This window comes from Venturia canescens, chromosome 1, assembly GCF_019457755.1.
Source record: "Venturia canescens isolate UGA chromosome 1, ASM1945775v1, whole genome shotgun sequence".
NCBI lineage: Eukaryota > Metazoa > Arthropoda > Insecta > Hymenoptera > Ichneumonidae > Venturia > Venturia canescens.
The window spans coordinates 9842265-9854697 of record NC_057421.1 but is presented as its reverse complement, the minus strand read 5'-3'; the positions used below and the strand labels follow the sequence as shown (position 1 = coordinate 9854697).

At 38.5% G+C, this 12433-nt stretch overlaps 1 protein-coding gene across 3 annotated transcripts in view; it reads right to left on the bottom strand.

Moving 5' to 3' along the window:
- The window catches only part of LOC122405636 (probable calcium-binding protein CML22), an 80037-nt gene that overhangs the window by 4370 nt on the left and 63234 nt on the right, over window positions 1-12433 (bottom strand). For all 3 annotated transcript variants that reach the window (XM_043410570.1, XM_043410571.1, XM_043410569.1), the window contains exon 6: window positions 3968-4058. In XM_043410570.1, the coding sequence (XP_043266505.1) occupies window positions 3968-4058 (91 nt within the window). The remainder of the gene's footprint in view (window positions 1-3967; window positions 4059-12433) is intronic.

The window sequence follows — 12433 nt, the reverse complement described above, 5'->3', positions numbered from 1 at the left end:
TCAATCCGGATGATTTTCTTAAGAAAATCTTGAAATTTATACAGAGTTTAAGGAGTTTCGGTACAGAAGTCTAAATATTAAGAAATTGATCAAATTTGGTGATAACGTTCTTCAACATCAAGTGCGAAAACACAATTTTTTTCAAAATTTTCTTCTACTTAGTTATCGAGTAATTACGCATTAAAGCAGATTTCTTATGCTCGGAATGTATGCCTATATATATGGAAACGCTATGCTTATACACGTGAACTTTAGTGATCAATCACTCGATAACTGATGTGTAGAAGAAAAATCTTAAAAAATTTGTGTTGTCAAATTTGGCACTAAAGAATATGTTCACCAAATTTTATAAAATTCTGAACTTTTTGAAATTTGTTATGTTTTTAGCGTGGTTTAGCACGGCAACATTGTATCGCCTGTACCGAAACTCCTTAAATGGGTAGTCGACTGACACGCGTATCAAATTTTAAAGGGTCCGTCTTATTGGTTATTGAAATAAACGTGTTTAAATATGATGGAAAGTACACAGGATCTGTGCATAAAAAATCGTTTATCTTTCCGTATAACGAATGAACGCTTCTTTCGAAGTTTACGAAAAAGTACACAATAACAATGAAGTATATAATAAGGGTCTGGGAAAAAATTCGAGACGATTGTCTTACTAGTAATAAAGATATGTTACGTTAAAGATTGAACGAAATTGGTAATGAGCACTCGTATAACCTGACATTTGTTTATTTCAGCATTTTGTTTCTTCTTGACTTGGGCCATTCCTGTCACAGCCTTCTGTCTTTTTTCGGTGATGGATCCCCGTTCAATGAATGGCTTGTAATTTCATTCGCCAAAAAATGAGTTGAAAAAATGTATTTACAGTATCTAATAAATAACTCTGACATTAATTTAGAGTGATAATATCTTTAATTAGGAAGTAAAAATCGTCTGAATTTAGACACCCATAAAATGCGATCCTACGGGCATGATCTACTTAAAACGAATGCGATGATTCAAGGAAATAACAATCGATGATAGTGAAGCATTGAACAATGACGGATTCCAGGAGCAATGCGTTACTGTAAATCATGTCCGATGCGCGGGTACCAAAAACCGGAGGATACACCTTCGAGATTGGATGCCTTTTTCCACATTGTTCAGGACCGTAATTCGTGGCTTTTTCGACGGTGGTTACAGCAATTGATAAAGATCGTGAACGATTCAATTCAGGTCGATTTCTATAAACTATTGTGTTATCCGAAGAATGGTCAGGAATAATTATGCAAATCCCTATTCTCCCGAAGGTAAGCGAGCCAGACAAGGGATAGGGGGTGCAAAGGTAGATCAGGATGCCGCGACGAGAACGATGTGCACGTGGCTTCGAGAATCTCTCGGTTGGCCCGCGGCCACCGTACCACGCTCTCTCCCTTTCTCCCTCTCTCTTCATCCCTCTTCCATTCGCCCTGTTTCGCTCTCTTTGTCACACGCCCCCGTAATTGCGTTTCCGATTACACTGCACGGCGTTTCCTGAAGGATGGAACCTGTGGGATGCGTTCTCGTCTTCCTTTCTTTCCCCCGCTATTCCCTCCTCGTTCGCCCTCCCTAGATTCAATTCTCTGTAGGAAAGTGACAGCTCTGGGCCGTTCGGATGCGCTGTGTGTGCAAATCAACCCGAAGCACCATTGCCGATTGTCTTTATTGAAGGATCGTCTGACTAAAAAAAATATCAAGTGAGCTCTTTGCTCCACGATTTCTCAACGTAATAGAATGAATGTCAATGGAAAAGATATTCATATTTTATATACTTTCCGAATCAGGCGAAACGCCTTTTAAGGCCTTGCGTACACTTACAGCGAGCAAAAAAGCGTGATATTCTTGATTTTTTTTCGACAAGAAAATAAATGTTTATTGAAAAACTGTGAATGACATTCAATAAGTACATATGTTTATGTACTTGTACAATTTTTTTCATCAAAAAATTACTCAAAATGGCAGAACTCCAGCTGTATTCCAGTAGCACCTTTGTTTGAGCGTCAGTTGCGGTGGACATGATAACTAAAATATTAATCCGGTCCATACGAAATTTATACCACTTATTTATTATAATAATAGCTTCGGCCTGGGCGAAGGATGTGTAAAAATTTTTATTAAAAAAAAAAATAGCGACAGTTTTAACAAAAAATTCATTTTTTGAGGTGCTCAATTTTCGGTTTTTTGTTACAATTTTTTTCCCCTACAAAACACGAAATCCTTCGTCTAGGCCTTAGCTATTGTTATATTAAATAAGTGGTACAAATTTTGCATGGATCGGATTTATAGCTTTTTTAGTAATCGTGTCCACCGCAAAGATATTTAAAAAAAAAACGATTCTGAGATAATAGCGTTTAAAGATTCAAGTATTAAACGACCGCGCGTATATCGGGCGATCGGTTGAAAAACCCATAGCTACGAATCTAATGCTCCAATCTTTATAAAAATTTGTTGAGAATATTCCTCAAACATTGTACTTAAAGAATATCTAATAAAAAAAAAATTCGATTTTTCCACCCATCATCACAAGTGTATAAAAATCGATTTTTTTTTTCGTGGGCCGAAGAGAGATGTTAGTACATGTAAAAAAAGAGACTTTCCCAAAATTTGAGATAAAAAAAAATATTTAGCGGTCCCTCAATCGACTTTTCTGTGTTTTTTCCTATTTTGAGGAAAATCATCGTGAAAAAACTCTAAAAAAGTCATGAAACGTTATGCAAACATAAATTGCACTTTCTTCCTTGAGAATAGGAAAGAGTACGGCAAAGTGGACCTCCCCCCCCCCCCCCCCCCGAAAATTTAAACCAGTTTTTCCATTGAAAATCTGTTTTTGTTATTCGCGACTGAAAACATGCTTCGATATCTCAAAATTGAATATAAAATTTTGTTTAAAAATGCATTTTTTTGCAATCAATAAATTGACCTATCAGTTCAAGAGCCGTGAAATACCTTAATTGCTTACGGTGTCCTCTTGCCCCCCGTTCTTTTAAGAGTACCATGAAATTATCGTAAACGAGATAAAATTTTATAAATATCACATATGTTGGAAACATCCATATTTTCAACGATAATAACAATTTCACGGCTCTTGAGCTGATAAATCGCTTTATTAATTGAAAAAAAATTCAATTTCAAAAATTCAAAAAATTTCAGTGGAAAAAATGGTTTAAATTTTGAGGGAAGGGAGTTCCGCTTTGCCCGGCTGTTCCACTTTGCCCTACTCTCTCCTATTCAAGAAAGAAAGTGGATTCATGACTTTTTTAGAGTTTTACCATGATGTTTTTCCTCAAAATAGAAAAAACATAGAAAAGTCGTTTGAGGGACCGCTAAATATATTTTTTTAATCTCAAATTTTGGGAAAGTCACTTTATTTACATGTACTAACATCCCTCTTCGGCCCACGAAAAAAAAAAAAAAAATCGTTTTTTTTGATGCCCCCTAGTATAGCCTTCAAGATCAGAAGACGCGATTTTTCGATGGGCACAAACAACGATGCAGATCAACATCGCAATCAACCCCGCATCAAGAGTCTTCCACAGATCAACTTCCGCAGTCGTACAAGTCAAACAAAATGAAAAAAAAAAGACACTCGGATATGATCTCAACAGATCTATCGGTATGTTTCGAGACAAGAAAAAATGAATCCATCTGAACTTGAGTTACAAAAGATCTCAAATGTCACACGCACGAGTCCAAGTGTCCACTTATCACGAGAGAAAACCCAGGAGAAAGGGAATTGAAGAGGAAGTAAAAACTGAGAAAAGCTGCTGCGAATGCGAACTTATCGTGATGGACCATCGGTTTGGTCGTTCTGTTATGTGTCTCGCAAAGACACATGCTCCTGAAAAATTTGACAGGATATCACATTTTTTGTAGGTGGGAGAGGAAAAAAGGAAAATGAGATAAACCGTATGTGCTTTGAACGGACAACTTGAACGACACTCACTTTCCTCCTCGGACAAATCCTCTCCGAGACACTGAAGGACTGCTCGTAGATCGGATGCTGTGATATAACCTCGATTGTGCTTATCAAACACCTGAAACATACAGATAAAGCAGAGGAAATTCAATATTTCTTTTTCATTCTGTTGTGAAACGTAGCGTTATGATTATTCCCATAACATTACATTATTTTGATTGTTAATTCCACCCTGATTTGGAGCAGTTGCCGCAGGACGAAATTATGGACATCGGAGATACGAAACCTCCCGAGCCGATCGCCCGAGACTTTGACTCATCGACATTAAGATATTACTGGATGGATAGCCCAGCCGATAAATTGTACCTGATCGAAATTCCCGTACTTCGTGATGCAATAAAAATCTGAAAAAATTCAGCAACACTTGGACAGTTGTGAACTACAATTATCAATAATAATATTGCCCAAAAGTTATTAATAAATTGTTTAAATAAATAATTTTTTAACAATTTTACAGTAAATCCTTGTGTTTTTTTTGCGAATCGAATGTGCGCATTTTGCGGAATGCTCATGATTTTTTTCAGAATTTTCGTGGATTTTTGAAATTCCCTTTTTTAAATTTTTTAAGTGGCTCTATTTGTACATTTTTGATCCAGTAACCTTGAGACTTTTCAAAGCTGATGGTAAATATGTCTTACAAAACATATTCAAAATTCAAATTTTAAAAAATTTTTTTCAACATTTTTTCATGAAATTTCACAAATCCACGAAAATTCTGAAAAAATTCATGAGCATTCGGGAAAATACACACATTTGATTCGTAAAAAAAAACAATAGGTCACCGCAAAATTATTGAATAATTAATTGTTTAAACAATTTGTTATTAACTTTTGGGCAATATTATTATTGATAATTGTTGTTCATAGCTTTCCAAATGTTGTTGAATTTTTTCAGATTTTTTTCCAATCAGATATAATTTTTGGTCGAGCTATCCATCCAGTTATACCGTAAACACACCTGCTGCTAGGCAACAGAGCTATCGCGGAATATCCGATAAGTTTCAAGCACTCGGGGTATCGTAACTAATGATTCGAGTTATTTCGCCAATTTGTGGCGTTTGGTGTGACGATTGAGAAGCAAGATCGTAAAAAACCGAATTTTTACTTCTCTGAAAATGTTCCATCCTGAATTCCAGCCTTTCATTTTGTCTCTTTTTTTTATTGATGTTTCTCTGCTGTTACGTGCGGAGAAAAAATCGTTTTCTCGCTAATCCACCAGAATGTAAATTTCCATGTAACGCCACCAGATCGTAGCGGAGCTGTAATTATACTGATTGGAGTATTGAGAATTATATTTTTGTTTTATAATCGAATTCGTCTTCGTTCACATGTCGACTGCACGTGACAGATTGAGCGGTTCAAAAAAGAGGCGATGGTATTGAAATTTTCATGTTTTGAGTCTCCAGTTTCGCATGAAATTTTTCTCTCCATTTCATCGATGCAATAAATTCTTTCCAACGTCACATACAAACAAGTTTATGGTATTAAGGATCACTTTGAATGACAGTACGCGATCTAAATTCCCGCGAACGCTCGTAGCACGAACAATTCGATGAGTGAAAAGTTTTCTCCCCTGTATGTAATCATGACGAATTGAGCATATTAATATTTCTGGAAATTAAAAACGAGCGAGTCGTCAAACGCGTCATCCAGAAGCCTGGAAAAGATTGTGACTCACGAAACAATATTTTCTCTGGTTGCGCCCTCCACACCGCAACATCCATAGATATCTTATCCGGAACAGTATAAATTCTCAATTCTATTTCGTATTCATAGAGTATAATGTGCTCTGTATCGTGAACACGCTTGCGAATTCGATACGCGTGAAACAACTCGTCGTTTTGTGGTGGTGCAACTCCTTGCTATGGAAAATTGGAATATTGTAACAAAACTATTTGTGAAAGAGAGTTATTCGGCACGTACTCTGTGTACAGGGTGGGCCGAGGCGCGTACCCAACACGCATAAATACCGCAATTGATCCATTGAACAAGCGACATGAGAAAGGCAGGGAACTAAATAAATTGCGATTATTTTATAACGAAAAAAATATGCGTGAAAAGCGAGTTAATGGAAGAATGAAAAATGTGCTTGCGGCAATAAAAATTATGACAGAAGCTTCAATCGCAAAAGGCTGATCGGTGTGTACGGATTTTGAACAATTCAAACGGTTACCAAATTGATATCAATGGGGGGAAAGTTGCAGAAATTTTTCTGAAAAATTGGAAATGAAAAAGTTGGCAAGCATTTACAAGGAGAAAAAAACGCTTCGGCTCTGACCTTTTCTTCTTTCACATTCCCAACGAATTTCCCTGATAATCTGCATATTATTCAGGGGGTATGTAAACATTTGGTGAAGGATGATAGAGAGCTAAGTCCGGAGGATAGAACGCAACTTGGGCGTAATTATTTATACATTCATTCGAGCTTGTGTTCTTCGAGGATTTTACATAATTTGATAACTTTGTGCGCCCTTGTACCTCCTTCTTCTTCTGTATTAGGTAAGCAAATAGATGCATTTTTTATATTACGCGTCTATGAACACTCTCCGCCGAAGAAACGTTTCGGAAGCTCGAAGCCTTGGAAAGTGGAGTACTGATGAGATAAAATATACAGAAATTACAAAATTTTGTGGTCGCTGCCACCTTCGAAATGCAGCTTTCCTGAGATCCTTTCGAAAACGCTTCGCTACCCTGACGAGCTCAGGTTACGGTGCACCGAGAAGTCGGAGACCATGAAGAATTGAGTGGACTTTAGCTCCAATTAGAGAGTTTTCAATTAAATCGAAATCCACAGTGGTATATACGTATTGGCACATTTAATGGCAAATGTTTTTATGGAGCTGGTCGAATGACGCGATACTTGAATAGAGAAATGGCCTCGTGCTGAGCGCCCGAAAGGGTCGAAGCTCAGAATAAATTGCCAGAGGACAACGCAGTGATTTTTTTTTAAATTATTTCTTCTGAAAATCGAATGAAACGGTCGTTTTGGTGGTGAACAAAAAGCATGTGTTGCATGAGCAGATTGGAAAGCTCCTTTCCTCTCGTTTGACGTTAACCATTGCAAATAGCAAATTGCAATGGAGCATGGGAGCAACGCAATTATCGAACGATTTACCGGTTGACCATCCGATCGATTATTTCGTCAATTACGCACATCCGGACGCTATATCCACATCTCATTCTGGCCCTCTCTCTCCTTCACACACCACTTCATATCGTGGACGAGCTCGTTTTGCAGTGAAATGCATTCATCTGTCGGGATGATGCACTTTGGCATAAATGCATGGGTGAGTTTGGTCCGGCGACTGAACTATTGTCGTCTGAAGTCGATCGACACCTGTCACCAATATTATTTTCCATCACACGCCATCATTGTCTGTCCGGGTGTGTCCTGCACGTGTGCACATACGCACGGAACTTTTCACGCTGCTGTCTTGACGCACGTCGATCGGATTCACGTCCAATCGAGGGCTCATTTCGTATGTGAACGCCCCATATAATCCTTGATTTTAAAAAATGAAACACGATTCTTTGATTGAAGATTTTCCTTAGAATTGAAGCATTTCGTCTGTCGGTATTTCTGTACGTTTTATTTCATCGATCTGATTTTGCAGTGGAAAAACTGCTAACGTAAAATAATCACGATTATGGAAAAGTTGTATACAGGAGAAACAGATTAAAAGATTGGAAAATTTCTAGTGATGTAACGAAATGAGTTGAGCTAAAAAATAATGTTGAGGACTGTCGGTAAATGCAAATCTGATTCACTCTTCTTCATATTATTTCAGCAAGTTTTTTCGCGATTAAGCACCTTTCTTTAAACTCATTCAATTTATTTTTTCAAATGATATTCGTGTTTATGGTTTCAGATCGCTTCTTCATTGCCCCTACCAACTCTAAGGTCCGTCGCGTCAGTCTCTCGTCTCGTAGTAATCTTAATCCTCTGGGTACTTTATTATTTCTGGGTTTGTACTCTACTCGGAGTAAAACGTGTTCTTACTCTCTGTATCCTCGATGTAGCATCTCTAGGGCGGTCAGTACCTAATTTGGTGAAGCTCGAGCAGTTGATTTTCCAGAAAATCCGAAACAACGGAGCTCCTCTTTCATTGGATTATTTTCCTTTCTGGACTTAAGATTTTTATGAAACTCTCTTTCCACGCTTATAATCTTGTCCTTAGAGCTGAATATCAGTCTTGTTGTAGAATAACTATTTACAGTCGTGTTCATTCAAGTTACTTCGTGCACGAAACGATTTTCTTAAGAAAGTCTTGAGATTTACACAGAGTTTAAATGGGCAGTCGATTGACACGCGTATCAAATTTTAAAGGGTTCGTCTTATTGGTTATTGAAATAAACGTGTTTAAATGTGATGGAAAGTACTCAGGGTCTGTGCGTAAAAAATCGTTTATCTTTTCATATCACGAATGAACGCTTCTTACGAAGTTTATGAAAAAATGCACAATAACAATGAAGTATATAATGAAGGTTTGGGAAAAAATTCAAGACGATTGTCTTACTAGTAATAAAGATGTGTTACGTTAAAGACTGAACGAAATTGGTAATGAACACTCGTATAATCTCATATATTTGCTTATTTCGGCATTTTGTCTCTTCTTGGCTTGGGCCTTTCCTGTCGCAGCATTCTCTTTTTTTATTAATTAACACTTTTATCTTGATTCATTTCCCTTTGCGCTCTCTAAAGCGATTTTTTACATAAAAAACTACAGTATTTACGCCAGGGACGAATGAAATTTGGGGTTCAATCGGTGATGGATCCCCGATTATAATTAACGGCTTGTAATTTCATTCGCCAAAAGATAAGTTGACAAAATTCATTTACTATTTCGAATTAATAACTCTGACATTAACTTGAAGTGATTATATCTCTAGGAAGTAAAAATCGAATCCAATTTAGACACCTATAAAATACGATCCTTCGGGCATGATCTACCTTAACAGCATTTGGTGGAGGGCAGAATGAATTTTCCATAAGATTTGAAGTGATAATTGAACTTCTACAAAAGTTCTATGGAACGTTTCATAAATTTTGATGTGACACGTTAATTTTGTAGGAAGTTTGCATTAAAGAGAGACCATTTTTTATCGAAACTACATCAAAGTCAACATTTTATTAATAAAGATAAAAAACTGAATACAGAAAATATATCATTACGAAAACAAAGTTCGTGCTTGGCACGGTTACGATGGCGGTGGTTTGATATTTTATCTTTGGAATGTATGCTTAGCGACGAGCTTTCCGTAAATCATCTCTCTCGTTATTTTTTGCTCACAGGGGTTGTTGGGGAACACGATGAATGGGTGAATTTTATCCACTATTCATCTACTCCCAGACAGATTATTCGACCCCGGCTGCAAGCCCCAAATTCCAAAATCCCTGTCTCCGCGTGTACTATTCCTCGCTCGCAACATTTTTTCTGCTTCCTGCGAAAAAAGATAACATATTTGTAGTTCCATGTTTGTTTCTACGTATCTACATCAGCTATTTCCATTCGCTTCAAACTGGTAATCGACCAGCTCCTTTGTTGACTCAATTTTATATGGTTTTTCTCATTTTCGAGATTCATTTCGTTTTCCATCGCTGCTTATTGATTGCAGTGTCTCGACGCGTTTCTCCGGGAAGGTTGAAACGTCGCGTCGTCGTTCCGCAGGCGTAAGGCAACGTGCTTCCTCGTCTAAAATATCGCATCACATTTTTTTGTCAATATTCAAAGTCCAATCGTAAGTTCGATGTTAGGTCATGAAACTTAATCTTTTTCCCACACTGAAAACTCATCACTATTTCATGGGTGGTGCCCAATCGATTGTTCCCTCAATTGTACACTGGATCAGAGGCTCCGTTTCGAAAACAAATTTCAAATAAAGTGATCGCACCACAATGAAACGAGGGACTTCCCGTTCCTGCAAAGTGGGCGATCCCGCATCTGTCGCTCAGCGCCCGAGTATTTACAACTTAAGACTTAGTTGACGATAAGAGCTGGCTGTTAATTATCGACTGCACGTTGACTTGTCGCGACGACAGTTTATTGTTTCTCGCTTTCTCATGGCTGAACAGCTCTCGAGGTTCCCTACCGTGTATTTGACTAAACTTTGGCTTCCCTGAGCTATGACAACTATTCAACGAAAGTTATAGATGTTTCGGGTGGTATATGCACAGGGGATATGAGAATGCCTGTGCGCACAGATAGTGAGAGCTGCTAATATGTGGAATTGCACAGATCACAGGGCTGTGATAAGGGAATCCTTTGAACGCCCTTTTTTTCAGGTGCTCTCAACGTATTTGCGCGATCAAACGATTCGATGTATGCGTAGATGATATTAATATTGGATGTGACATATTCTGTGTTTATTCGTATGTAAGATCGAATCACACACTTTATTACATCAAGTTTGAAGCGAGTTACGTGTGCATCTCAGAATGATTTGCTTCAATTTCCATATGCATGTCTAAACAGTTGGAGGCAGCGATGGAGGAAAAGGGCCTTTGGCAAGCGAAGTTTCATTGTTCGAGCAGAGGGCAACACTTGATTTGTTCCAGTTCCATTGAGCTGGACCCGTCCATTCGAATAATGAGAGATAAGTGAAAAAAAAACAAACGAAAATAACAATGAAACGCTCGTTTTGCAGGGCGTCCGACGATTATTTTAGTAATTGATGAGAGAGACAGTCAGTCCATTGGTATATTGGCTCTTTCTAATTGCAATTGATCCCCCGTCGTTTTTCCTGTACACACGATAATGGTCCCTGGAAATGGGGGTCATCAATCGGATGTTGAACAACGATAAAAGTAATGAAAATGTGGAAAATCGATGCACCGAGAAAATTGGGTAAATTCTGATCGCTGCCTCATTCGTTACACCGATCATTACGAGCCGGTGAGGGGAAGAACAAGGCAAGTTGGGTTTACGTTCAGTTACCGCAACGAGACTCGTCTGTAACAAACCGCAAGACCGGCGTTCGCCCTCCACGCAGGAGAACCAACATCGAATGGCAAGCTTTCTCCCTCGCTTCACTTTTCTTCACGACACCGCGTCAACGCTTGGCTTTTCTATCGCTCGCTCCCTCTCCCTCGCTCACTACGGCGTATACCTCGTGAATTTTTTCTCGTGTCTATTCCCATTCCTCGCCCATTTTTTCCTTCATTTAGTTTGAATTTTTTTTCTTCACTTTTACGTTATCTTTTTCTTTCCATCTGTCCGTCTGTCTGTTTTTCTCAGTCTTTCTCTCTCACAATCCCGTCCGGCGTGACAGACACAATCCAACGTCGCTGGCAGCACGGCCACCAGGTCGCGGTGATTAAAATATCGACTCGGTAACTATAGGGGTAAGTTATTTCCGTATAAGATTGTCCGGGCCCAGGTATTGTTCGGTTACACCTCCTCCCTCGCCGCAAGTGAGCTTGACACACTAACGCCCCTCCCGTACATTTATTGTTCTTGTTGCCGACGAAACTTTTCCATCTCCCCGTTTCCTCCTCTTTTTCTTTCCCAATTCCGCGCACTCTACTTTGATTCCCATGCAGTGACTTTTCGCTACTCGGGTTTGGGCCTCATATTTTTCAGCTGGTAAGCACTGAAACGCACATCCATCACGCGAGTGGTGAACATTTTCTTTCAATCTTCTACACGATACGAATGTTACCAGCGTCACGAAAAGTCTGCAAGTGACAGATTCCAAATTGTCCAGTTTTTCGCTGTTTTATGTTTTAATAATCACACATTCAAACGGGTTATCAAATATAAACAGAGAAATAGAGAGCCAGGGCTTGGGGGATTATCGAACACGAACAGAGAGCCCCGTTACGTCGGGGAGGGACGCACAATCTAGTCAGAAGAAAATAATGATTTTGTTAATCGATCGTTGATCGAAAGATTAAGTTCGATGTTTCATTGATTGATATAATTCACTCAATCGATTTGAAATCCCGACTTCTTTCTTATTTTCATTTCCTCGCTGCTTTATACTTCAGCCATAAAAATTGGTATTATTTATGGAAAATTAATAAATTCTGTGATCCCGTATGGATGGACTAACCTTCGCCTCAAATTGTGGAGGAAATTATTTTTGTTTCCCCATTAAATAATTCCGTCTCATCGTGGCTTGCTCAAAAGCCCTTTATTCAACATTTTAAAGTAATTTAAGCGCGCGGTCTTTTGATACGCAAACTTGAATGCAGCGGGTCAGGAATAAATATGATTGAATTTGTTATCGGTCTTTTGTCCATCCACGATCTCTAGAGGATTCTTCATAAAAGGGTAATTCACTTGGAGCAAAAAGGGTAGTCCGTAGTGTGGAGTTGCATTGTAATAATGTAGGGAGACACACGAGAGTCTATAGCTTGGGACTTGATATTTATGTGGCTTTGTGGAGCCCTGCCTGTGTATGCTTCCGTGGGCATTTTCTTGGGAGAGTATCA